The sequence below is a fragment of the Euwallacea fornicatus genome, chromosome 4 (genome assembly GCF_040115645.1).
Source record: "Euwallacea fornicatus isolate EFF26 chromosome 4, ASM4011564v1, whole genome shotgun sequence".
Classification (NCBI taxonomy): Eukaryota; Metazoa; Arthropoda; class Insecta; order Coleoptera; family Curculionidae; genus Euwallacea; species Euwallacea fornicatus.
The window spans coordinates 688316-716169 of record NC_089544.1 but is presented as its reverse complement, the minus strand read 5'-3'; the positions used below and the strand labels follow the sequence as shown (position 1 = coordinate 716169).

General features: G+C 39.7%; 3 protein-coding genes and 1 long non-coding RNA gene across 11 annotated transcripts; 2 read left to right on the top strand and 2 right to left on the bottom strand.

Moving 5' to 3' along the window:
• Nucleotides 1-297: 297 nt before the first annotated feature.
• On the bottom strand, nt 298-14725 carry LOC136350951 (sodium-independent sulfate anion transporter-like). 5 transcript variants are annotated; one of them, XM_066303144.1, is made up of 11 exons: nt 14397-14725; nt 9300-9472; nt 6587-6751; nt 6212-6493; nt 5935-6155; nt 5651-5798; nt 4502-4702; nt 3600-3902; nt 3394-3539; nt 999-1170; nt 298-939 (listed from the first exon to the last, which is right to left on the bottom strand). In XM_066303144.1, exons 1-11 carry the CDS (start codon nt 14438-14440, stop codon nt 749-751), a joined length of 2046 nt encoding a protein of 681 aa, XP_066159241.1. In that variant the 5' UTR covers nt 14441-14725; the 3' UTR covers nt 298-748. The 5 variants fall into 5 exon arrangements, with proteins under 5 accessions (XP_066159241.1, XP_066159243.1, XP_066159244.1 ...); XM_066303146.1 differs by lacking the exon at nt 14397-14725 and adding an exon at nt 8938-9199 and having other exon boundaries at nt 9300-9424; XM_066303147.1 differs by lacking the exon at nt 9300-9472 and having other exon boundaries at nt 14397-14717.
• A 4089-nt stretch (nt 14726-18814) lies between these two features.
• LOC136350954 (cytochrome P450 9e2-like) lies at nt 18815-22523 on the top strand. 2 transcript variants are annotated; one of them, XM_066303151.1, is made up of 8 exons: nt 18815-18966; nt 20483-20689; nt 20754-20920; nt 20976-21141; nt 21259-21424; nt 21473-21683; nt 21740-21985; nt 22039-22523. In XM_066303151.1, coding segments are annotated over exons 1-8 (1596 nt in total). In that variant the 5' UTR covers nt 18815-18964; the 3' UTR covers nt 22470-22523. The 2 variants fall into 2 exon arrangements, with proteins under 2 accessions (XP_066159248.1, XP_066159249.1); XM_066303152.1 differs by lacking the exon at nt 18815-18966.
• Nucleotides 22524-22551: 28 nt separating this feature from the next.
• LOC136350949 (DDB1- and CUL4-associated factor 6-like) lies at nt 22552-27833 on the bottom strand. Of its 3 annotated transcripts, none has more exons than XM_066303141.1 (14): nt 27651-27833; nt 27371-27592; nt 26784-27056; nt 26551-26707; nt 26308-26468; nt 26094-26245; nt 25744-25927; nt 25440-25627; nt 25287-25378; nt 24969-25139; nt 24473-24611; nt 24145-24311; nt 23640-23892; nt 22552-23501 (listed from the first exon to the last, which is right to left on the bottom strand). In XM_066303141.1, the coding sequence occupies exons 2-14, from the start codon at nt 27456-27458 to the stop codon at nt 23343-23345; spliced, it is 2184 nt and encodes a 727-aa protein (XP_066159238.1). In that variant the 5' UTR covers nt 27459-27592; nt 27651-27833; the 3' UTR covers nt 22552-23342. The 3 variants fall into 3 exon arrangements, with proteins under 3 accessions (XP_066159238.1, XP_066159239.1, XP_066159237.1); XM_066303142.1 differs by having other exon boundaries at nt 27371-27574; XM_066303140.1 differs by having other exon boundaries at nt 27371-27493.
• Nucleotides 25110-25417, top strand: LOC136350961 (uncharacterized). Its single transcript, XR_010734227.1, has 2 exons — nt 25110-25246; nt 25306-25417. It is a non-coding gene; the product is annotated as an uncharacterized lncRNA (long non-coding RNA).
• Nucleotides 27834-27854: the final 21 nt, after the last annotated feature.

The following is a 27854-nucleotide window of genomic DNA, read 5'->3' as shown; positions in this document are numbered from 1 at the left end:
AGAGATCTTATCTTTCGATACCCTACGTAGGTTACCTAATTATGGGTATACATGTTAATAATCCTCCACTATTTATTGAGATTAATTTCTTTAAATAGAAATTAGACGGAGGTATTGAGAGAAGATATCTACCCAATGCTGAAGTACACAAAACTTGTTTGATCGTTGTCGAGTCCTGCGTCAGTCGCTGACGTCACATTAAGTAGCGCATGTCTTAAATTGAATACGTAAATTACTCAAATAGTTTACGTCACCGATTCTCGTCAAATCAAGGGAGAGTTTGAAATGAAAAGAACATTTTGTTCGTTTTTAATACAGTTTATGTAATAGCAAGTGCACTATTTCACGTTACACCCACAATAATGCCTGATATCGACAATATCATCTTTGAGTATCACAGGCGGTTTTATATAGATATCGAAAATATACCAAATAACGTTAATATTACTCGGTACATGAGTTGTTACACCCAAAACGTATGTATAAAGCTACAGGGAGCTACCTACGTAGCTCTAATGACATTTCAATGGCATATTTGTTCATGACTAAAAATTATATACATTTTCGTAAAATCCTAGCCGGGAATGTATATGAAGTTGCTGCTCTTCGAGTACTCGAACGATGTACCAATTCTAATAGATCTTAAAAGAAACCTTCCATACGCGACTCCTCTGCTCTCCTTCTTGGTCATACAATTACGTGTCTTCTTATATACAGCTACAGGAACCTTTACTTAGGTAGACTAGGACTACACTTCCATAATTTGCATTTGCTTCTTAATACACGACCTATTCTTCAACAGCTGGTCCACCTCCTCGTGGTCGTAAAACACCACGAAGTCTTTAGGACTTAAACCTTCGAATACAGAACTGACCGAAGGTTTCAGGTTGTAAAACATCAACGGTTGGTCTCGTGAGGCAAAGTCTGAGGTTAAACTTTCTGCAAATCAAGACTTCAGGTTGGTTTGCACCTTCAAAAAAAAAAAACTGAATATTAACCTATGACTGTTGCCGCTGTGTAATCGGCTCCATAAATGTGTGAACAGTCTATGACGACAGGAATTCCTTGCCTGATTGAATGCTTGGTAACTAAGTTTCGGACATAATCCGTTGACGGAAAGATGAGGCATCTGTCAGGAGTTAGAAGGAGGTATTCGGTGCCCTCTCGTGACTGGAAAAGGTACAATTCTATAAAAGCATTTTGAGAGGACAAAGTTAATTCCATAGCACGCATTACGAACATAAAACGTCCATATAAACAAATGCATGCCACCCGCACGTCATCCGTCAGGAGCACTGAACAGGGCCGTAGTCGGCCCTCTGTTACACTGAAAAAGTTTTTTAAGTAAGTGCTGAGGGTAAATGGAAATCGGCCATGTCTAGCGTGTTTCAAAAATGATAACGTCCTGTGTATCAAGCAGTTAAAAATTCGAGTTTATATTCGACCATGCGCGCGCAAAAAACCGTTCTCCATTCAAATTGAAACAAGTTCAATCCTGTGAGACGCCCTCGCCCTTGTAGCACGTTGATCGTTCACATGACGTAACCGACCAATCAGCGGCGGCCGAGCTAGCGACCACGTGTTCGGTGTGTTTACACGGACATTTTTTATTCGTAAGACATTCTACAGAAAGGGAATGCCGACTAGTTGATAGGGCTCCAAACCGCAGTGCGAAAACCTCCTCAATGGGACGCCCTGCGGCAATATCTACGATTGCTCGCCAAATTGACCGCACGTAGGGCAGAAGTTAAATATATATTCTTAATAGAATAAAATTAATAATAAAGAATTAATGGTCGTAAGCCAATATTTCTGCGCTTTTTCGTTTTAGTTAGAAGATAATATATTCATTTCGAAGTATAGAATATATGTTATAAAAAAAACTTTAAAAAATTGCTTCAATTCGACAAAAATAAATAATAAACAACAATAAGCGAAAAGTGTAGGCACAAAATGAACTGTACAAGCATAAATGTGTATAACAAATAATTGTTTATTTGAAGAAGTTTAAAGCGAACAATTAGCATCAAAGATTCAATACTTAGTGACACCCCCCTTCGATTAGGCCCTTCAGGCGACGCGGCATCGATTCTATCGACTTTCCAGCCACGTCCGAAGGAACGTTTTCCCACGCGTTAAAAGTGACTTTTCTTCATTCTTCTAAATTGCTGCAATTTTGCACTTCGCTTTTTGAAATTTCCCACAAATTCTCAATGGGGTTCAGATCTGGCGACCGAGCTAATTAATACATCGCGTATTAACCGAAACTTTACAATGCCTGCGGCGTGGGCTCGATCGTTGTCCCGTTGGAAATGAAACACTTTCCGTATGTTCAACTTCTCTGCCGCTGGTCGCAAATTGACTCTTAAAATATGAAGGTGGACATTTTCATCCATTATTCCCTTAATTTGATGTGCGTTGCCGGTACCGTTAGCTCCCATATCATCCCATAACATTAACGATCCACCTCCGTGTTTTACTGTTTTCTTTATATTGCTGTCCCGCAGTTGGGTGCATTCGGTGTCCTCCATACCGTTCCTCTTCCATCTTATCCAAACAAGTTTAGTTTTGTTTTTTAGGTGAAAATGACAGTATTTCAAAACTCCACAAGCTTTTCTACGTATTTTTTTGCAAAATTGAGGTATTTTCGTTTATTCATTTTTGATATAAAGGCTTTCTTCCGTGGTATTCTGTCGGTAAAACCGCTTTTTCCGAGAACTCTTCTTGCTGTGTCAGTACACGCAGGTTTGCCGATTCTCTGAGATGCTTCTTTTGTTAAGGACACTTTCCTTCAGATTAACCTTTAGTTGTCGTACAATAAATCGCTCATCCTTTTCATAAAATATCTTTTTTCGCCCTTTTCCAGGCTTGTCTTGCACCAATCCTGGATAACCATATTTGCTAATTATCCACTGTACCATCGAATGTGTCCTTCCAGTCAAATTACCAGTTTCTCGCATAGTTTTTCAGATACAACAAAGTTTTATTGTTAATTGACGCATCGCGATGTCGATTTGCACTCTTTCATTTGCAATTTCTAATACATTCATGAATTAAATGAAACTGTTAAGCGATTTTAGAATCAACTTATCAGTCCCGAAGGAATTTGCAAAAAAATTGTTTTGATAAATATCCATAACAAAAAAAAAATAAATACGAGGCCGTCTATGGTTAATTTCACACCTCCTTTTTTCGCTTGTTGTTGTTTGTTATTTATTTTTATTGAATTGGAACAACTTTTGTAAGTTTTTTTGTAACATACATCCTCTACTCATATTTGCAATGAACACATTATATTCTTTAAGACGAAAAAGCGCAGAAATATCGGCTTATGACCATTCTGTTCATTTTCGCCCTATGCGCGGCTAATTTTGTGAGTAACTGTGCACTCACCATCATCTTTTCAACGCTGATCTTAGGCCTTGCCGCGTGATACAAGATGTATATCAGATTGATGCCAATTCCAACGAGGATGCCTTGTTCCAACGGCAATATCAGGCACGACACAAACGTAACAATGGCCAAGAAAAAATCACTTTCTGGAAAATTCAGGAAACTATTACTCGATTGAAAAGATAGATAATTCAACGTGCCCTCACTTTTTGACCTCCACATGGGTTTGACGACTTTCACCTCGACCATAAAGACCACAGCAGCTATAATGACCGCCGCTAGGGTAGCTTTGGGGATGTAATAGAAGTAGGGAGTGAAGAATAGCAGAGCGCAGATTACTAGTACCCCCGTGTACAGACCACCGAGAGGCGTCTTCACTCCACTCGCATTGTTGACAGCACTCCTGGACAAGGAGCCCGTTCCAGGGAAACTTTGGACAAACGCATTCGCCACGTTAGAGATTCCGATGGCGATTAATTCTTGAGTGGCATCGATTGGCTTGCCATTAGCTAAAACGTTGAAATAGGAATTTAAGTTGGTGATCACTTTTTATAGTGATCTGCCTGTCAATGTCGATGCGAGATTCCTAAGCTGCTTGAGGAAATAATTGAATTCAAATCAAAGCAGGAAGTGGTTTCTGCCGTCTTAAGTGACACAGTAATGAATGCTATAATACACATGATAAATAATTAATTTGATTGAAACGTTCTAATTCCTGATTTAGTTAACGTATTTCGCAATGAAACAATAGATTTTGTTAGAACGAGCGATGTGAAACCTTCTTGCTGCAATAACAATTGCTATTGCATTAAGGTTTTTTTCACTATAACCGGTGACCCAACTCGAATGCACACGGTCAAATCTCATTTATCGCTACCGGTAGTGATCTAAAATTTAGGGCTTCGATATGACAGAATTAAACTAAGATTTTAAACATGTGACACGTCAAGTTTGTCTGCAATTGCCACCAACACGCACCTGTCTCTAACAACCACGACCATTATGATAAGTCAATTACGCATTCGCATTTTACTATATAGATTTAGATGGTACTTCTACTTCGTACTTGAGCGTCAACTCAAAAGCGCCACATCAGCGATTTACTTACAAAAAGCCTTGCAAATAGATATATTTTCCAATATTCCCACTAAAGGCAGAACGATGATTCCGCTACCCAAATCCGAGATCATTTGAGTGAACGAAACTGCCACGGTGGTACCATTGGTCTCCGTGGTGTAACCGAACGGTGGTAGCTTCAAATCCGGCATCCCCTGCGGTATGGATCCGATGACTTTAAAGGGAGGTTCTCCTGCAAGATAAAATTCGTGGAGGAATAGGTATGCTCAGTTTCCCACCAAAACACACAGAATATGATCTTAGAGTTCGAAGAACCTTAGTTGGTAGTTGGTTCGGTTCACTCGAACGGTGAATATTTAAGCATTTCTAGTGATCGTTAGGTATCGGAGTGATTTTAATTGAAATTCCTGATATCTGGTTGTCATAATTGCATCTGATTCTTTATTCGCATTTAATTTGTTTCTACTTAAATAATTGATACCTGATTCCAATTAAGTCCACTGGATGGTTTACAGAGTCATCAAATTGTCCTCTATAATTGAACGTTACAAGGCGGGAAATTACTGACCACATGATCGTTTTAGCGTAGGACTTTTCCCGATACATATTCCAATACGGGGTGTGTTATGTGCACGGAATAATAGCAATAAATTTCTCATAATTTTTCTACCAAGACACGTTTCAAGTGCAAGTTACAAGGCTCATTCGATGCCACCTCTTGGTGACCTTAATTTTTTTTCTCTTACCCCATACCATTCCGACGAAGTCCGACTTCACTTTCCCAAACGGCACCCTCCATTTCCGAATCGCCGTACCAAATCAACCCTGATTTACGCGTGCAGACGTGTCAAATTTTGTTGGGGTTGGATGGGGAACATTTCGAGGAAAAGATTATTTTCCTTATTTTATTCGAAGAAATTGAATTTAATCGGGAAAACAAAATCAAAATTAACTCTTTGTAAGAATCAGTTGCAATTTAATGCTTAAAGCATTCGCTCGAGATGCTTTCCGTCATTACCAAAACACAGCGTCATTCTTTGCACGAGTGATCTCAAGCCAGCTACGTGATCTGGCCGATCCCTATAACCGTGGCCTTTTAAATGGCCCCAAAAGGGAAATACGCTGGTTAAAGAGTTATTGCCGTTACTCCGTATAAATGACGGACCCTGTATATACTCACCGTGTTGACAAAAGAAAAACCCAGTTACACCACACACGATCACCAATATCGCGTTCCTTGAAGTGCCAAAAATCCATAGCGATTTGTTGATGATTTTTTCAGTCTTGGTCGGAGATTCTGTTCGGCCAATGTTAATTTGCGTCACCATCTAACAGAAACGAGAATTATACCAAATGTGGGTGAGGCGAAACCGAATTAAATTAGGATCTAACAAGTCAATGGCACTTAAGTTTGTTGGGCCACCGCGAATTAATTTGCATGCGTTAAAATCGCTCCTTTCTCACCCTCATCAGCAGCAAGATGACGATGCAGGAAAACCCAAGAAAAGTGTCCCACAGTCTGGTGTTTGATATGTCGTGGAACACACTCCTCCAAGTTTCCACGAAGGTGTTCCCAGAAGCGCTGATACCGAGCAGATCTTTTACTTGCGAGGTCACGATGATCAAAGCGGCAGCAGACGTAAATCCCGAGGAGACTGGACCAGACACGAAATCGATGAGAAATCCTACAATTAACATTAAAAATTAATCCAGAAATACCTCCCCAGTGCCAAAATGGCACCTAATCCAAACAGCCCCATGAGTATTTGAACAAGGCCGCTGATGAAGCATAACAGAATGGCGTGTTCCGGTCCCTTTCCATTGAGCGCCTGGAAGGTCAACAGGGCCTGCACCGCCGTGGGCCCCACGGGAACATCTTTGCAGCTCCCGAGAAATATGTAGAGCAGACAACCTAGGAAGGAGCCGTAGAGCCCATATTCAGAAGGCAGGCCCGCGACGTTTGCGTAAGCCAAAGCTTGCGGGATTACGGTTAGGCCTACGGTCAGGCCTGCTAGAAGGTCTCCTAGAATTTCAGAGAAGGGGTGTGAATTTTAGTAGGTTTTTCTGGGTTGTTGGGTTTTGTGGAGGTACGAATCGGACGTGGAGGCAGGCTTACCTACTGCAGCTTCTCCGTTATAAGTGGGAAGCCATCTCAGTATCGGTATCCTCTTAAATAACGTTTTCTTCGTACATATTCCAGCCACCTTCCTTTTGGTCATGTGGAGGGCATCTTTTAGCCTGTGCGAGTAGGACGCATGGCACTGAGAAGAGTCTTCTATCACTGAAACGAAAAAAGAGCTTTCAGGACTTGACCGCGGGGCTAAGTAAACGAATGGGGAAACCGCTTCTTAGTTTATTCGTTTAGATTCCGAACAGCAGACGGAAAATCATTCGCAGGCTGCAGCAAAATGGTACTTTCTCGCATTTTATTCAAATAATACGTTTTAATTTTATTACGTGAAAATACCCACAATGATGAAGGTTAGATTTCCATTTACATATTGGCCTTAACGGTAAGAAAACGCTACCATAGGTGGTCATAAAATGCAGTTTCAAGAACTCAATCAACTGATTCGCCATACCTTAGGAATTATCCGGTTTTTTCATTTCATATGGAACATTTTAAAATCACTATTCAAGTTCGAACCGCGGGAGGAAATAGGTCGGAATTGCCAGCTAGATCGGTGATCATCTCTACTAATTTCGGTTTTGAAAATTGCTAATCTTAAATGAAACCAAAACGTTTTAACCGTAAAAATCTTATCCCAGACAAAATACCTTCATATCCATTTCTCGGGAACGGTTTGAACATCCTGACCTTCTCCCTGAGGGGCCGACTGCCGGACTGGTCATCACTTCACAGTGGGAAAAATCAAAACTTAGGTGTCACCCTTGCGGTACTACAGATCACTGAGAATGCAGAAGGAATGCTCTAATTTCCATTATGTCTGCATCGAATTCTTCTCAGAGATCATAAAATTGTTTCGGTTATGTGTGCACGGTACTTATATTTTGATAATATCAGGTCAGATGTTTGTTCAAGTTATTAGGCCGGTGGTGGAGGATCGGGTAAATGCAGACGGATTTTGGAGTGCAGTTAATAAAAAATACTAAATTGCGATTTTTGTAAAACGAATGCGAACCTTTGAGGTAGACAAGCACGAAGATTATTCAACTTTGGTACTGTAAACACCATACCGAGCTTTCATTGTTAAGCAACTACCTTTATTTGTATAACAAATCCTTATCGTAACATAAATAGTCCTCATATTTTCTCCAGTGGGGACATTCCACTGTTTTCACAGATGAATTTTCCATGTTCCACTTTGTGATTTTTTTCATCCTGCGTTCGACAGAAATCCGAATCAATTAGCTGCCATGGCAGACATAAAGTATATGCAAATCTCTCTAACCAAACCGGCTTCAGGCGGCTTTTAATTGCGCTAAATGCTTCGGATTTTTTAGTTAGCACAACAAAAGGATAGTTTCTTGTGTATCATACAGGGTGTTTCTAAACGTAGCGTCACGAGTTCGACCACACATTCTGGGTCCCAAAACGTGACGAAAATTTCAAATCTTCAAAATTTCGTACCTTCCCTGGAAAAATTTGACGATTAGTCTGTGGAGATTCGGGACGAACACGAAAAGTTATGATCAATTACGGAATTTCATTTGTTTATCTTGCAATTTCGAAAATATTAACAAAAAAAACATCCCCAGGAACCGACCTTTCACGCCCTGCAAGTCGAAAACGAAGCGCTTTTCGATATGTGTCCGCGTGAGGTGTTCGTCATATTTCAGGACTTAGAATGAATGGTTAAATTTATGGCCCTGTGTTCAGAAACACCTTGTATAATTTACGTCCGATTGGGCTATAAACGACTCTTTACGGCACAGTACAATCTGCAGATAACGCACGAGCTCGATGCGGTGCCAGCAGTGTCCGAATACTGGCTGAAGGGCAATTCAATATCTTCCAACAGATTTTTCGGAAGCGCTCTCATATTGACTTGAGAGTCAAATTATCAGTGACAGATGATCATGAACTCGGGCAAAATACAAAAAAAAAAACGTGTTCGATCATGGACTCGCTCGGCCGCAAACTGACTCGTCTCATAAAACCTCACATTACTCACTTATCATAATTAACCATTCGATGATAAACAGTAATTTCAACTGTTCACTTCTTGAGCAAAATTCATAGACCTCGAGCGTTCGTCTACACTTACCCTACCATCCACTGTTATTACTAATAACAAAGTCACATGCCTGATTATATTTCAATACTCCGAGATATTATTCATATGCAGTTTTTTTTTAAATTTATGCATGCGGGATTAAAAACAATTTGTGTCTGTAGGCACTGCCAGACCGATCTACTGCAATGGTACTAATCTCAAAGCGACTAATACTAATAATTGCTAATGTTCTGTGAGGTACCCAGGTACTTTAGACGACCCTGCTTACCAGAGGTACGGAGCAATTTTCTTCAAATATTGTCAGATATTGTCATAAAATGGCGATTCAGATGACCCGGACTCGGGAACGGAAAGAGAACGGATGCGAGGCGTACGTGGGAACCCGACTATGCCCAACCGGCAAGTTCCGGCTCCTTCTCAAAAAGACGCTCGCATTTGGGGCCGTCGGGGGCTAAAGCTGCATCAACCATTTGTTCGTTAGAATGAGGCCAAGGCAACGTATATTAGTTTTTTTATATGTCCTCCAAATTCTGAAATAGCTGGAGATACCGTAAACATGCAAAGATTTAGGTCCATCTTGTACATGCTTTGGGTCATATACCGGGATGCGTGACGTTTAAAGGGTCTTACCTATAAAGTTGTTGCTTCCAGAGAATCGATTTCTAGTGGTAAAATTTCGTTCCAGAGTATCCTGAAGATCGTTGGCAGATCCTACAAAAGTTGGATTCTCATAGTTGTAGTCTGGATTATCTCCGCCATCGTGACGTGAATCTTTCGAATTCTGGTTGAATTCGCTATCACCTCTACAAACAGAATATAAAGCCTTTCAATCTTCCAAATGGCAATTTCCCTGTTCTGTACACTGCAGCTACATCAGTGGTACGTCGTAATTTACATTCATTAGCGTTAATTACGAAGTGAAGCAATGTCCGTCGATTTCCAAAAAAGTGGTTTTATTTGGATTTCCCCCAAATCAAATCTCAATGTTAAACAAATTATTGTTTAATTATAGGATAGCTAAATATGCGCGCGGAATTAATTAACTCTGCATATTAACATACCAAATCCATCTTTTAACAAACATGTGCTTAAATGTTAACAATCCTACGATGGATTGAACGAATCTAAAACCATGGTCGCTCGCTACTAGGGTGGTGCTAATCATGCGGTTCTACGTGTATACGGGGCGTAGAACGGCCAAAGACGCATTCCAGTAACGTAGCAATGAGGAACGTACCTTACGTCGATGGGACTGAGGTAATCTCGTATCATTGCCCGAATAGGCCAAGTTTCGTGTCGGTTGTATGTGGAGTTTTTTGGACACCCTGTATGTTATTATGAAGAGTCTCATTTGCATTCGAACAGTAAGATGAATGAATTACTCAAGTTAAATGTATATGCAAAATTGTCGCATTAACCTCTATAAACGAACTTGAATGCCACGGTGCTAAATGCCAAAAAAGCGGTCGTGAAATACAGATTGTATGTTAAGTTTAAATCGGAAGTTTTGCTGGCCTTAAGGCTAACCTTAGAGATTCCTAAGGAAAAGCGTTTTTGAGCCCGTGCGAAATATTTGCATTTGAGCTCCTACACGATCGAAGATTGGAGATGCGAATGAGGTACCCCTGGACGGGACAGATGCAGATAGTATAATGTCTACTCTTTTGGTTCACCCTCAGGAGCTGGAGGTTAGGGAGGGGTTGGCGGATTTTCATCGCCGTTTTCTGTCGTCACGGGAGGAAGCTTTTTTCCCAGGACGATATTCGCGTGAGAAATGCGGAATGCTGCTTTATGTACTGCGAGAAACTGACAATAGAACAACATGCCGCGGAAGCACAATAAGTCACACCAAATAGTATCGCTTTGTATTAGTTTTGACGGTTATTAGGAAAAAAAATGGAAACAAATTTGTATTCAAATGAGCTGTTACTGCTGCCTAATGAAGCCTTTTTACGAGCGCATTTAAATCAGGATCCTGCATTCTATTTAAATCAAAACCTCATGGGTGCAGATAGAAGGAACAATAGTCGATTGGGCAAAACCGGTGACACATACAAATCACCAGTAACGCGTTAAAATTGTTGGAAGCAATTTAGGCCCCTTTGCGTTACGCAACTTTGTCATTCCCATATCTGTTGTTGTCCCACAGTTCGGGTATTTTTCTCAACCGTTCCAGGAACAATCGCGAATGAATCACGTTCTCGTGACTTTGTTGTGTTAACAAATTTTCCTTGCGCGCAAAACACCCCGTATTAAGTCATCGTTCGCCGGCGTTCTTTCGTAATTATCTTTACGGCCGTTCCAAAGGCGCTTCACACCTGTAAAAGCGATTAAAAAAAAAACATGTTTTTCTTATCGATTCATTTTCGTTGCACGAACTCTATTTAAGGTGAGAATCCCACGAATCGCATTCTCGAACGCGGCCGCAATATTGGAACATTTCAGTTTGCGACAACGTTGCTGCGGCCACCAAAGGAATTATCGCGATAATTAGCGTTGTGAATATCACCGCTGGAATTCGCCAGTGTTTGTTTCAAATTAACAATGAGATTCCAGTTTTGCGCTCGTTGGAACATGTAATTTAACAGGTTGATGAAAATCTCAGTGGTTTTTGCACCGTGCGACTCTAAACTCTCAAACGGTCTCCGCTTAAAGGAAAGAGCAAAGAGATAAGTGAAAATGACCGAAGGCTGGTTGTCCAACACAGAATCGAAAACGAACCAATTTTCTGTCAACGAGTAAGCCGTTCCACTGCTCACGTACTACTTAACTGAATCTTTATTGCATTTTTTACCAAATTTACGGCTGTTTTTCGCAAAAACTAATCGATAGATGTTGAACTGCAACGCGCCATTAAACACAGTTTTGAAGGACCTTTGATGTGACGTGTCGCTTCGCCCGTGCAATTGAAAAAATTGGGGATTTCGCGCCCCCGGGGGCATAAGAGGCATTTAAAAAAATTAACAAACTTCAATAGTATTCTTTGTCCTATCTAATACTGATTTTAAATTTTAAAAAAAGAAAGAAAAAAAAAAGAAAAAAAAAAGAAAAAAAAGAAAAAAAAAAGAAAAAAAGAAAAAAAAGAAAATTTGTATTTTGTCATTTTTACGTGTTTTAAAATTCTCAAACGACATTATTTATAGCTTACGTTTTTCCGTTTCTGTAATCGTTTTTTAGAGAATATAAAAAGCGCATAATTTATGCTTTCGCTTTAGGCGTTCCCACGTGCATTTCTAGGTACTTAACGTTACGCTAATAATAATCTAATGAAATTAGAGAAATCGCCCTATTTCGACCGTTAGTTCTTATGTACTCGCAAGTGCAAATTGAAACAATCGAAGCATACATGCCCCAGCATGGAACAAACCTGCACTTATGTACTGCTAAACGTTCGTTCGATAGTTGCAAGATTTTCGAGAGAAAATGGGGCGGTCCGTGTGGGTGGCCTGAGTGCGTTTTTCCGGAAAAAGCTCTATCGACGCCCTTTAGCCCTCGCGACAAAAACAACTACGTGAACAATCACTCAAAATCTAGCATCACCCTGCACCCCTCCCCTTCCATGTTGCCAGTTAACTTATTTGCTCTATTCGATTTGGGGCCCCACGTTAAATCCTGTAAAAATGACTGACATGGTCCATATCTATTCATAACCGTCCCGAGCAAGTCGGGTGCTAATTTGCCATGACAACAACGCTAAGTGAACGTTTGTTTAACAAATGAACGTCAATCAGTAGCAAGAAATGACAATCACACATGTCATTTGTTTCATTAAAACGTCGCGTAGCTCGGATGGAGTTTCGCTCAAACGTTTTTGTGGCCGGCTCGATGTATTGGCAATTAAATATACTGCGTGACGTATAAAGAGAGAACACCCCGTAAAAATGGTTTTATTTAAATAATTTTTGGTATGCGGGAACACAGAAAACGATAAAATTTTCAACCGTATTTATCAATTTTCTTATGAGGTGTCAGGTATTTTATTTTTTTTTTTACTAGAAAAACGACAGTAAAGTGTCAAAATACTATTCATTGGTGCGTAGTGTGCTTAGAAAGGGCTCCTAGATTAATCAAATATGCTCAGAGGCAGAATGCAGCGAAATTTTCATAAATCGAGTGAGTTTGAGAAAGGTCGATTAGGGGGTCGACGAGAGGCTGGTCGGTCTCTTAGGGAAACCGCCACTGGATTGAACCGTAGTGTAAACACTATAGCGGCATGGTTCCAAGAAGAGCGAACAAGTGGAAGAAGGGGTACCGGACTACCCCGAAGAACTAGAGAACACCAAGACCGCCGCCTCCGAATTACGGCCCTAAGAGAGAGGTTCGTCTCGTCGAAGACGCTGGCGGATCGGTGATTTGCTAAGTATACAACACCCACTAGGACTCAAACCATTTATCGCCGAATAGGAAGTTTGGGGCTGATTTCCTACCGTCCCCACTTTGTGTTACCTCTCACGTTAAATCATCGTCAAAATCGACGGCAGTAGTGCAAAGAACGGACACATTGGAACCTGGACATGTTCAGTGACGAATCCAGGATCTGCTTGGGTTTGCTTGATGTTTGGGCAAAGGCAAGAAGAAGACAAGATCCCCAGTTTACAATGCAGTTACGTTTACCATCAGACTGCTGGGGCAACAGTTTGGGGTGCTGTTGCATATGGTGGCGAGTCACCGTAACTTTTCGTTAGAGGCAGCGTGGCACTCCAACGGTACATCCAGGAAGTCCCGGAACCTCATCTCGCGTGTTACCTGATAACTCTTCTTAATCCAGTTTTCCAGCAAGGCAAAGCGCCAGCACATGCGGCTAGAGTGACTATGGACTTTTTCCAACAAAATGCCATCAATTTGCCTCCTTGCCCACCTCGATCTCCAGACCTCCCTCACCGATTGAACATGTATGAGATATCGCGGATAGGAGGTTGCACAGTTTACCTCATCCCCTATAAATCCCAGCGGCGCTATGCCACGCAGTTCAGTTAGCCCGAAATGAGATCCTTCAAGAGGACTACAATCGCCTCAGTAGATTCACGTCTAGAGGTGTACAGGAATGTGTGAGACACCGCGGAGGACCGACAAATTATTATTATTTTTTGGTTTTTAACAATTAAATTTGATCAATTTTTTAATGAAGTATTTGTTTTTGCGCACAGAAACGTGCATACAGTTATTTAAATAAAACCACTTTTACGGGGTGCCCTCTTTTCAATATCACGCAGTATATGTTGAGAACGCAGCTCGTCAGAATTGTCCAAACACTGGATATAAAATAAAAGTTTCCGTTTGAATTCGGGGTTTCCATTAGAATTGCTGAGCGTCCATTGCGGTAAATATTGTCGCAGAAGCAATTTTCCATTTGTTCCAAAGCGACATGGAGAGCTTCTTCTGGTGTCGGTTATTAGAAAACCAAAAATGACAGTCTCTTGTAAAGTCGGGGTCAATGGATCGCACCACAGACGCGGATCAGAAGAGAAAATTAGCAGGGAATATGATTTTGCCGAGCTCTCGGGCCAGCTTTCCGGTCTTGACCGGCAAACCGTTACCTCCCTCGGGTGAAAAAAAATTTACAGTTTAGTGCATATTTTGTGCCCGGGAATTAAAAAAGAAATGTCATATCCGAACCGAATTAAAACGCGTATGTACGAGGTGTGTGGTGCGTGCCTAGAAATTGCTGCGTTCCTTTGTGAAAGTGGTGCCGACTTGACCAATAAAAGCAAAGCTTAAACTACTTACACGAATGTGACTGAATGACTTCTCCTATCTCTGTTAGACTTCATTTTGTGAATGTATAAGGGTATCGCACCGACAGCTCGAACTTTCCGTAACAAGTCAATTCACACACAACGTGTCTAACACTGGAAATGACAAAATCGCGAATGTTGCAATTTGAAAATTTTTCCAGCGCGAACTATCCGCTCTTCAAAATTCGCATGAGTTTTGTACTACCGGTCAGGTGACCTTCACCTAAGTAGTTCACTAAGTTTACTTATCAAAGCTCCTCATCTGAGCAACACATGCGCGCCCTCTGGGTTACCGTACAGAGGTGCTTTCATACCGGTTCTTGATTAACGCATTTGCGACTAATAGGAATTTTAGATTTGTTTTGTTTACTCAGAGAAAAGAAATCGGTAGCGTGTGGTAGTCGAAACCAGATAATCAGAGAGAAAATCAATGGTATTAATGGTAATCGACAGCTTCCGCGCGATTTCGAAAATTTTGCATCCGAGCTATTGGAGGAATTGGAAACTCTCGGTGACGATTTTGTTGCGTGCTTTGGCCTCTCTTCGGTCTCCGGAAAGCAATTCCGCAACAGACATTTACGTGCGGAAAACGATATTGGAACACCTCGGGACACGTGACCTACAATTTCTTCCTTTACTGCCGGGTCCAGATTAAAGCTCGTTTCAGATTAATCACCTATCCAACTTCTTCCACGGGGTGTAGGTGGTAAGTCAGGATACTTCTCTCTGAATAAATGAATAACTTCATTTTGCGTTCTCGTCCTTCCTCCTCATCCAATCGTCATGAAAATTTTAATCTTGCCGGTTTCAGTGAAGTGCGGCATTTTGGCCGATTTTCCGACAAACGATGTCTCTCACAAGTCGCTAAACTACTAAATATCCTCGGTCAATACAACTGGAGTGCGACGCTGCTCTCCTTGCTTGTTCACTGTTGTGATGAAAAGTCAGTTTGACAAAAAATGATAATCGAACACCTATTTGCATGCCATTTTGAAACTGTATAAAAATGTTGCATTTTGCGCGCATGTGTAGCTTGACACACCATTTAGGAATAGTCATAAGAAGTTAGGATTTCCATTAAAAGAAAAATGGTCGATGATGTCATATCTCAAATTTGGGACACGCTGTGTAAAATTTTCTTGCGTCATAAAGAGCGCAAATTAAAATACTAATCGACGTGTCCGAGCATATTTCCGAAAAAAAACTGTTTTTGATTCACTGAATGTACCCCAAGTTAAAAACGCGCACTGTATAGTTTATTCAAAAGACATCAAGAAAGTAGAAAAGGATTCTGATGGAGTTTTCTCTCTTCGCTTAGCCGCAATCAACTATTACGACGTTATTTTTGTTGAAGGGCCCCATTTCTGAAGCTCAATCGTGACGTTCTTGGTAACCATAAAAGATACGCAATCGGCAAAATTGAGAAAAAATCTAAACTCAACAAAAATGCCTTCTTGTATGTTTTTCGGCTCATTCTTCGTGCTGATTCTTCCAAAAACCGGAGTGACGCTTAGAGCCTCCAATTCGCTTTTACAAGTCCAGAAGAAGCGTCTGAGAGGACATTTACACAAGAGGCGCCCCTTCTCGTGATTAGTCAAACCGGGTGTATTAGAGTGGCGTCTGCATTGTTGACTTACTTTGTTTCTTAAGTGTCTCTACTCAAGTGTTGCGTTCCCACGACGAGACCTTGCAAAATGGAAGGTTCTTGGGAATACCCATTAGAATAAAGCGGACATCTACATATGCGAGAGCAACATAGACAATGCACGGATGCCGTCTCTAGGTTTAACAAATCTAAGACGTCCAATTTGCGGGGTACCTAATTTGAAGCAGGTCTGCATCTCTGGAAATCCAACGAATTCCTCATACGTCTACAAAACACTGATTGATGCCGCGACATTAAGTTTAATTCGCAAACCCATGATTATAGCTTGTTCAAATAGCAATTGCAAGCACATATTGGCGCCTAAGTAATATTTAATCCTGAAGTTGCCACTTGTCGCACGCAACATGCAAATTGCACCGCAACATATTCCTCCGCAAACAATGAGCGAACGACGTGTTAATGCGTAAATATTGAGCGAGATTGGAACGCACGTCAATCTACGGGTACCAGATGATCATATGATTTCACACGAAAAAAATATCAATATTTAATAGTGGAAGGCTAGATTAATTAAACAAATAGGCGATTTGAGATTCTAATTAGTCATGTCGTTTGGAAAAAAAATAAATTACGGTGTGCCTGCGTGGCGTCTTCGGAAATGAGGCATAATTCAACTAGTCCGGTAAAATCTTCCCTTTATTACATATGGTCATATGTCACATACAGTGATGGACGAAATTGGAGTAACTTTGAAAAATGCGCGTTGTAAATCAAATTTGTTATTGCTTATTGTTGTTATTGTTATTAATATATCGCTTTAAGTTGTTTACAATTTATTTGTATACTAAGAAAGTTTAATTGATTTGAAGGGCATCGAGTCAACAAGAACATTTTTGCAGTAAAAATATTTGCGACAAAATGGCGGCAACTTATCAATGAAAATGCTTTATTTTCCGCGTTAGTTTGATCCTTAGTCGAAGTAATATTCGTGGTCACGTCTCGAGGGTTCATTATTCAGTTGGTCTTAAAAGGGAAATAATTAGTGCCCCCGACAGGGGCAAATCGCAAAAACTTATTTCCGAAACGTTTGGTGTCGACAAAGACGTAGCTTCCAAAACGATTGAGGGGGGAATTCGAGAACGCAGGGTTGGCACGAATCCAAAGCGCAGCGGTCGACCTAGGAAAACGACCAAAAAGTTGGATAGAGGCCGTCTGCAGAGGTTGAGTAGCAAGTTTCCAAGAATGCGAACCCACCAAATATTCACATCTGTTGGGGAAACAAATGTTTCTTCACAAACGTTGATTAAAAAAAAAACAAGCAAAAAACCAGTCCTTTCTAAAAAAATAAAGAGGCTGGAATGCCATTTGCCACCCATCATCGAAATTGAGCTGCCCACCAACGGAGAAGGGTCTCATTCCCAAGCGAATCCAAGTTATGTATCTATGGAAGCGATGGGGCTCAATGCATACGTCCTCCCCAAGGTCAAAGGCTCAACCCAAGGCATATTAATACCACCGTAAAACGCTGAGGGGGGAATATTGGGGTTGTTTCTCCTCTGTTGGAATGGGCGCAATGCGCAAGGTGTAACTTGGGGGGCAGCATGACAGGGGACGATTCCTTGTCATGTTTTATGAAAAAATGTTCATATTAACGTGTGTCCTAACTTGCATCGTTTTCGAGATACTGGGTGTCAAAGTTTTATTAACAAAACATCCGATACCGATGCAGAATATTCTGGTACCTGTGCGCCATCGTCCATAGAGAAAGGCCCCGAAAGGTCTCGTTTTGGGGCTGAAACAAAAGTAACTATTGTCGACCTCTACAAACTGTCAGAAAGTTGTTTTTAATATTGTTGGAAATTGTTGTTGATACGGTTGTTTGCGGTGGGGGGAGATTGTTTGATATACACATATTGATGGATGGTTAGTTCAAAATCAGGGTCTTGATAGTTTTGAAGAATGTCACGTTCATGTTGATGCTTACGAACAGAACAGGACGGGACGGAACGGGACGAAAACAGAAAAAATTAATACGAGAAGTATATACAGTAGTAATACTGTGGTTGAGTAGCAAAGTATAAACTTGTTAAGACGGGATTGTTATTTTCCCCCCTATAAAGGCATTTTTAGAAACTTTATAACACGACAATCGAATCGACATCCAGAAATGTTAAGCGATGTCAGATAATGCAGTACATCGTACCGATGGTAGGAATATGTAAGGCCAGTGTGTACATGTCTCGTACTGACGTCATCAGATGGCTCAGCACAAACTTCTACTAGGTTAATATTGTAAATTATGTTTGATTTTAATATAGTACACGTGTAATGTAATTTGCATGTTTTCTACCTATAGTTTCGAAGAAGTTTTGTAAATAATCAATGAATAGTCTCGTGGGATTTTCAAGTGCTGTCTTATGTTTTCGTTGGCTTGTTTAAAACGTTCAAAAATCAATTCACATAAATTACAAAAGGTCCTGTTGCGGATGATAAACAAATAAAAATTTATGAAGTAATTAAAGTTACTTAAACCGCTTTTCAGATTTTTATCTCGTTAATAAAAAAAATTATAATGTTTAATTACTATTTGTTCGTCTCTCTCGAAGTCAACCTGTGCGCAAAATGGCGCACGCGGAAGCCACCTCGTGCGTTTCGGCCCCATTTTAGATTTGAACGAACGGCACTAACGACCTCCGTTGCGGTGCCCTTTGGCCCCATCGAGGCGTAGGCGCCGATCCGGAATCTCACTCGAACATTTTATTAATTTAATTGCGATCAGTGAAATTACGCGTCCAACACAGATCGGGCTGTGTGACGCTTGCGCACGACTTTGTTATTAGAATCATTGATCAATTTAGCTGCTAAAATGAGCCCCAAGGTCAAAATAATGCGTGTCAGTTATGCATCTAGTTTTCAAGTTTGAACATCCCAATTTTCGCTAGTCCTGAACAAAAATGTAAGTGAATCGCTTGATAAGCTGAATACATTAATTAACACTTCATTACCATAACACGAGAAAAATTATCAATATGACGCGGTCGCTGGCAATTCCCATCATAAATAAAACAAACAAATACGTAAAATGAAGACCTCTCTGTGTTATTGAATTTAAATTGTCCCGTGTGAGCTGTCGGACGGGGTAAATCCTGATAATACATTGCACAGTTAATGCCCGGTTGTGGCGGACTTCGCTTCCGGGTTAACCCACAAATTAACTCGGCGAGCTGAAATCACATCTCTGCTTCGGGGAATAGGGACGGCTGTCAATTCGTCGAGAGCCGACGTCCCACTTAATAGGCTCGAATTCATTTTAGGCTTGTTTTTGTGAAACGAGTTAACTTTGCCCCCTGTGTTAACTGGAGACACACGAGAATGGGAGCGATTATTCAAACGAACTGCAACAAGTTGTTATTTCGAAGACAGATTTGGCGTGCGCGCCGTACATGGAATTGCTACACATTGTACTGCACGTTGGTACAGTGTTTTTATTATGGATTGAAACTGCGGAAACATTTCTTGTCCGCATACATTAAATGAATTCAGGACATAGACGTAACAAAGGCTATATTTTTTGAGTTGTCATAGCAAATAAATTCAGTAGGGGCGTATTTTTTTGTAATAAACTTAAATATAGGTTTTATCATTATCACTATCAGTGAAGTCACTATCGCTGGTCGTTTCGATAATTATTGAGATAACAGGAAGTGACGCACCATACTCGTCTGCTTTTTGTAGCTACACAGTTTCCTCCACCCCACGTTGTCCCCCAAATTATTTCGATTGAGTTAAAAACACGATAATAGGGAGGTAAACGCGAAATTGCATGTCCTTATATGTCCTTTTTGAAATTTAAACAATTTATAATGTCCAATAATTTTTTTTTCAATAAATCGTCGACAATGATAATTTAGTCGTTTCGCTTATTCTTGTTATATTACTTTTAAACGAATTATACTTGTTTTCTTCCTCTCAACAGTCGTTACTGTTGAAAACGGGACAATCGCTCTGCACATGTAAGTTTTTAAAATCGTTACAGCTTCTGCTGAATTCACACTTACTTCATTTTCCAAATGGTCTTCAGAGAGCTCTGAAAAGCCCCACCTAGCCGATACATCCAAGGCTTTTATTTGTGCATATACAACTATAAACGACTTGATTTAACTATATATACTTACACTACATAAGGGCAAGAAACATTCAATTAAACATTTAAAACGGCAATGAGTGTCTTTCGTCGGCGCCACTGGTTCCAATTTGCTTGCACCTGAGAGTACCGGTCGCCCAGGCACCATCCGTTTAAGACCGACGACTTAGGCATTAGCAACGTTATAGGGTCTTCGCAATTGTGCCTTTTTGGTGACCTTATTAATCGTTGCTTCTACAGGCGAAGCTGTCGACTGATTTAAATATGCTCACTTTTAATTTAATTATTCGCCCTGTTTGCACTACGACAACTAATTACTTTTTCTTAGGATCATGTACTGGATTTTCGCAGCCATAGCTTTGATAGCTCTAATAATATGGAAAGGATATCTAAAACCATACAGCCATTGGAAAAACATGGGGGTACCTCAAACGCGTCCTTGGTTTATTTTTGGAGATTCCTGGCCTACCATGTTCAGAGCAATGGATATAAAAGAGTGGATAGATTGGTTGTATAACATGCATCCCAACAGCAAGTAATGCCTTAACGCCTCGTTGGCTTAACAAAAGATCCGTGCTGATTTTAAAGTTAAATTTCAGATATGTTGGCATGTACCAGTTTTTTCTACCAACTCTTGTATTAAAGGATCCCGAGGTCATTAAACAACTGACAATTAAAGATTTCGATTATTTCACCGATCACAGCAATTTTGCAGTGTCGGAGGAAGTCGATCCTCTCTGGAGCAAAAATCTTTTTGCCTTAAAAGGTGCGTAGGCAGGAACACACCTAACGACATTCTTCAACTTGAGGATGCATTTCAGGTCAAAGGTGGAGAGACATGAGGGGAGTGTTGTCTGGTTCATTTACCAGCAATAAAATGCGGATTATGTATGAACTTATCAGAGAAGAAGCAGAAAAATTTGCAAATTTTTTTAAAATCAAAAACGAGGATATGCTGGAACTGAATATGAAAGATTCGTTTTGCAGGTAAAGGCATAAAGAGTGTTCCATTTAAAATTTCAGGTACACTTTGTAATTGGTCATCCACATAGATATTGTCCATGTATTTTCTCCAGAAATCCATATTTTTTGTTTTAAATCAAGGTACACCACAGATGTTATCGCTTCAACATCCTTCGGCATCAAAGTTAATTCATTAGAAACGCCCAATAACGACTTCTATATAATGGGAAAGGAGGTGTCGGACTTTACCAAAATAACAGTTTTACTCAAGTTCATCGCAGTGACAATATGCCCTTGGTTCCTGAAGGTAATTCACCCTATCTAAACCCGCACCCACAATAACAAATCTTTGTAGTTATTTAATATCGGCTTCTTATCTAAAAAAGTTAGCGCCTTTTTCACAAATATTATAGAGGAGACTGTGAAGTTGAGGGAAGAGAAAGGAATAGTGAGGCCCGATATGATCAACTTGCTTTTGGAGATTAAACGGGGATGTGCTAAAAAGAAAGAAGAAGACGTCTCAGATGACGGTTTTGCAGTTATCAAAGAAGAGGAGAATGCACCAGGTGGTTCCCCAAAATTAGGCGCAAAATACTGCAACGTCATTCTGATCAAACTTTAGCTACCCACCATAAAAGGACAGTAAACATAACCAACCAAGACATTGCCTCGCAAGCTCTTGTATTCTTTTTGGCTGGATTTGACTCAGTGTCCTCGGCCATGAGTTACACCTCTTACGAACTAGCCCTAAATCCAGAAATTCAAGCCAAACTGAGGAAAGAAATCAACGAAGTTTCCGAAAAATGTAACGGAAAACCTTCATACGAGGATATACTTGGCATGAAATACATGGACATGGTAGTTTCAGGTTGGTATAACTGTCACGAGTTGAGATATGATTTCAAAATAAAATTGTTGTAGAATCTTTGCGGAAGTGGCCCGTGGCACCAGCAGCAGACAGAATATGCGTGAAACCATATACTCTGAAACCAATGTCACCTGAAGACCCTACGATTACCTTTAAAGTCAAAGATACTTTATGGATTCCCATAATAAGCATCCACCGTGACGAAAAATACTATCCTGATCCGGAAAAGTTCATACCAGAACGATTTTCAGAGGCAAACAAGGGAAATATTTTACCTTGCACTTACATGCCTTTCGGGGTAGGCCCTAGGGCTTGCATTGGTTCCAGATTTGCTCTGCTAGAAACCAAAGCTGTTATATTCTATTTGTTGAAAAACTATGAAATTGTTCCTACAAAGAACACAAAGAATCCTTTAAAATTCCTCCGCAGATCCGTCGCTTTAACTCCTGAGGGAGGAGTACCTTTGGGACTGAAGCTTTTATAAGAGATAAAGGAATTCGTATATAGCTATTGCGTAAGTGTGTATTCATAGCTTGTTTTAGGTTGTTAGAGAAACCCCACATAAATTTGTAATATATTTAGGATCTTTATTTGCACAAAAAAAATAAACAAAATATAATATTCACATAATGGTCAGTTCAAACAATATCACGCCTCAATTAGTTTCATAACATGAAAACAAGAAATTTTAATTAAAAGATGAAGCAAAAAATAACAAGAAACATTCCGGCAATAATTAAGCAATATCTTAATTATTAGTCAATTATAACATATTTGGAACACAAATTGAAGATAACATTTTCCAATGGTGACATGGCACAGAAGAAAAGTGAATCATATAACATTAAAAGAAAGTTGCGAGAAAAATTCTCCACTTTATATCACAATAAGCGGCATCAAAAAGGGATAAACTAAACTAATCTCACAATGTATTTCGACGTACCTCAAGTGTGTTGTTTATCATAATAGAGAGCTGAATAAAGCTCGTTGAACAACCGAGTGAGTTTATTTTTTCAGTTGATCACCTTTATTCATGTGGATTAGATAACATACAATCGACATCGACTGACAAATATTACTTCAGAGTATGGATAAAGTGTTAACTTATCCACTTGATGTAAATATTCTTCGTTTGCGCTGAATGATATCGAAAATTCCTTAATTCACATTAATTCGTCTGAAGCAAACACGAATCAGCCTTCGTTTGCAGCTTTGCATTGTCTAAAGGCAATAAATAACGAGCAAAAGTGGATTCCAAAATGCAAAAATAATTATATACATACAAACAAATAAGTAATTTGTTTTAACAGTATTCATAGATCGTGTTTTTTGTTACGATGCCGAACTAACATCATTATTAGCTGTCGTCTTCGATAAAAGCCCTACTCAAAGACCGTCGGTTTCGTGCGCCACGTCTGATTTGATTAAGGCAAGCCAACATCCTAATCATAAATGCTGCGGGAACAGTTATGGTGTCTCTGGTCTCTTCTAGCATTATAGCGTTCCTATTGATCAACTGCAGAAAATGAATTTGGAGATAAAAATTATTCGAGCTTCTCCAGTGGATAACGAACACTTTTGTTATGGTATGTTGTAAGTGAGAGGCTTGAATTAAGCGTGTGAATGAGGTAATATTTAAATAAACAATACATACATCGTCCGCAACCTCGGCATCAAATCCGCTTTCCTCCAGAACAGGAGCCCAAAGCTTGACGTCGTGATCAATTCCACTGGTGGCCAAAATAGGGTAAGTGGGATGTGGCTGTAGACAGTTGACGACATGCTGATCTGCCTGTAACAGCATTTTAAGTTCGGTTGTGTGCCGGTCCCAAATGAAGACGTGCCCGCAATCGGAGCCCGACATTACGTAGTTTGAACCCCAGAAAGTCGCCTCTTTTATCATGGTCCTGAAGACGAAAAGAAAATTCCTTCAAGTGCTAAAATCGACGAATTCCAGGTCCGTATTTAATGAATTAAATTTTCGATTTAAATATTTTTCGTAAGAGTCAACTTTTATCTAACTTAACCGACCTTGTGTCTCGCAGGGTTTTAGGTAGTAGTGCTGGAAACACTCCCTATAACGCATGGCCACCATCAATTCAGAGTAGACCACCCGTTAGCTCGACCACCGGCGCAGCAAAGCTAAATCTATTACTTACCTTGCATTTCTATGACCTGTATACTTCTTCTTCACTTCGGCTTCATACATAGTGGCACGATGTTCGTCAAACTTTACAGCAGCCTCTTCGCTACTAGTTTCCTTCGCTAACTCATCGGTCTCTTCTAAATCTTCTTCCTCTTCTTCATCTGAATAGTCAACGTCCATCTACGGATGAACATTTAAGATGTTATTTTAAGTAATTTAGAGCAACAAAATGGTTTTTAGGTTACGAAGGAAAAATAAAAGAAAATCCACAATTTAAAAATAGTAAAGCAGACTATTAAAAAAAAAGACCAAATTCAGAAAATGACATAACGGGCAGATACCTCCAATGCTCTTCTTTGAGATGAAGAACTACCAGTAGCCGCTCGTGTTGATCTAGAAGAGGGAGTTGCGTCTGAACTATCAGATTCATTATTGGCTCGTAAACTAATGGTGGAGCTAGATGTACTTTGGCCTGAGTATCTGAAAATACAGGATGATTCAGATTTTAATTAAGAAATGTAAGAGGAAATAGACGTTAGAAAAATAAACAGAAAAAAGGGCTTCTTTATCCAAATACGTAGCGTTAACGAAAACCCTAAAACTTACAAGTGTACACGACCTTTCTGTTTTTCTTTTCTAACATCTACTATTAATATTTCCCACTCAAAATTTGAATAACCCTATATATGAACATGACGAACGGCATTGAAACTAACTTGAAATCCTATAAGATTTTCTAAGTGTGTAAGTCCGTAATTTAGTTTAAGTGAAGATGTATTTCATAGAAATTCCGACTCTAAATGAATGAAAAGCTTGAGGCAATTGGATTTGCTTTACCTGAAACTAACTGACGGCTCAGCTCCATGCTCATTAATAAAGCCTTGTCTCAAGTTCCTCAAGGCAGCCAAATTATTGTGCAAATCACTGGTCACATTAGAGCTTGTTTCTCTATTGGTGGTACCTGTTTCAGGACTAGGAGTTACGGGCTCTGACGCGGAAATTTGGGGTCTACGATAATATAAACGTGCGATTGTAAAACATGGAAGTAATACCATATAATACAGGGTGATAGCGTCTGCAATGAGCGCATGCATCTCAAAATCAATATAGTTACTGTAAAACTCTGATACATTCCAATGGTATATTTTCACTCACTGTATGTTTTCACTAACAGATTCTCCTTCGTTGCTTCCGGACGAACCAACCATGTGTTCACCATCTGACACCACCCCACTGCCAGCCCCTTCCTAACAATTATTAGCTTAGTTAAAAAAATATTTTGTTTAGTTACTGATTAATAACTATTACTTGAATACCAGTGGATCCACCTTCCCTCGCCTCTAAAACTCTCTGTGAACTGTCCTCTGAATCTAGAGAATCTTCTCCACCTGCGGAGAGAGCCGCACGAGTCATGGGATCATTCAACATGCGTGATAATACATCGGTCATTCGCTGCATTAAAGTGGCCTGCAGCTGTGGTCTCGCTTGTCCTAACCCTAAATTCAGAAAAATGTCTTCGTCAACGTTGTATCAGCTTTAGGGTCAATGAATAGCTTTAGAGCTGGCAATTGTCCGTGCAAATAAAGTATTACTACGTGAAAATGTGACTTACCAGACATGCCAGAAGCATCCCTTTCAGGCCTAGCGTCAGGACCTGTATCTGACCAATCACCACGTAATCTCAACCGTCTCACTGGAGGAGGGGACACCCTTTCCCGCTTGCCTCTCACTACCCTCAATTTTTCCCATACCGACTGCTTTGGCAAGGGCTTTTTCAGTTGTTGTGAAGTGCACTCCTAAGATGGAAATATCAGCTGAAATATATCCAGGGATTAAACTAAAGAAAACGTTCAATTAGATCTGAGGATTCCTCTGTTTATCCCAAAACGAAGCACAATTTTATCTTTGATTTATATAAACAAACTTTAAACATAAATATTCTTCTTCTGTAATATTGAATACCTGAACGTTAAAGAGATATAAATAGTCCGACGAGTAGCTAACAAGCATATCTTTGCCACCGCTGTCGTAACTGAGAGAAGTAATTCTATAGTGCCTCTCTTCTCCGAATTTTGGAGCGACAAAGGTACAAAAAGGTTGAGCCAGCAAGTGTTCTAATAAAAACACATAAAACATATTTTCCACATGAATTGTGTATTTCAAAGAAGTGATTTACCTCCAGGAGTAACACTAAGATATCGTCGGTCGTAAATTCTCACTGTGGAATCTGCACAACCAACAGCTAATTGATGGCTAGCTGTAGGGCTGACAGCTAATGCTGTAATGGCTCTTTTGCATGATATTAAGATATTTTCTTTGCACTTTTCTAATGAACAACTAAAAAATATATATATTCTGTATTGTAATTTTAGAACTTGGGTATTTACTTGCCGAATAAGAAATTATTGAAAAGTCTTACCTACTCTTTTCTCTTAAGTCAAACCATCTAACTGTACCATCCTCCCCACAACTCATGAAAGTATTTGAATTGTCAGGCACAGTCAATACTTCATAAGTGGTAGTACCACCATGACAATGAAATTGATTTTGGTAAGTTTCCTGTTGGCGATTTAAGTCTAAAATTATATGTTTCTTTGTTTTATGGGTAATTTGGCATTTAAGTAAAAAATTAACATGTTTTAGAATAATTACCAGTATGTAAAACTATTCCATCGCCAGAACAACTAACAATTTGCTGATCACTAGTAGAAGGTAGAAATTTTGCACTAAAAATATTTGCCTTGTGACTGGTGCAATAATTTGCCTCAACTTTGTAGGTGAATCCATTAGTTATCATAAGATGCTGATCGTCAGACCCAGAAAGAATTAAGCTTCCTGAATCATTCCAGCAAATAGTGTTCACACAGCCCTTATGTCCTTGGAGGCTTTTGACTAGATCAAGACGCTGGACTAAACCGAGATCATCTAGAAACATAAAAGATATCTCGAAATGTAAAAAATTTAAGCTGGTATTTCAGAGAAAGAAATTGATTTTAATGAATTTGATTGAATCAAATAAACACCAGTTTGCTCAAGACAATTGTGAGGTGAAAAACCAGCTTGATGAACATCAACTCCAAAGCCAACCTTTCCAAGAACTTAATATTGCTGATGTTTATAGCCTTTGTCATAGCTTTTGGACAGTTGCCTGATGAGTTGGAGCAAGCCCGATATTTGTTTTTACTCATATGTATTTGCTTATCTACTTAACTTGGAGAGTTTAGGGAAAACCTACTTACCTTTAGCTGTACGTCCCACATTCCTAATTCTATTGTCATACTGCCTTTCCCATACATCTTTAAATACTGAGTTCTTTTTTCGATACATTATGGCTATTTCAATATTTTGTGGTTTTTTCTTGCCTTAAATAAATATATCGTCTTCAATTCCGCTGTTAGGGTGCATGATCTTTTTGTTGGTTTTTTACATAGTCAATTGAGTAGCTATCGAATGCATAATTTCTGGATGAAAGCCGGAAAGAAATACTTAAAATTTGGGTGTTCGTAGCGGTAAACTCACCTGTTTCAGTTAAATTGCCTGGTGGCATGCTCTAAACAAATAGCTGAAAGCCCGAGTCGACTCCAAAATCATCGAAAAACTAGATATTTCAAGAATTACATCTATTTTTGAATTTTCTAGTGCTAAATGATTTGTGATTTGCAATGTTATGATGAACTTTTGGAAAGCAATGACAGCTCCATAAAGGGACACAGATGGCCGACG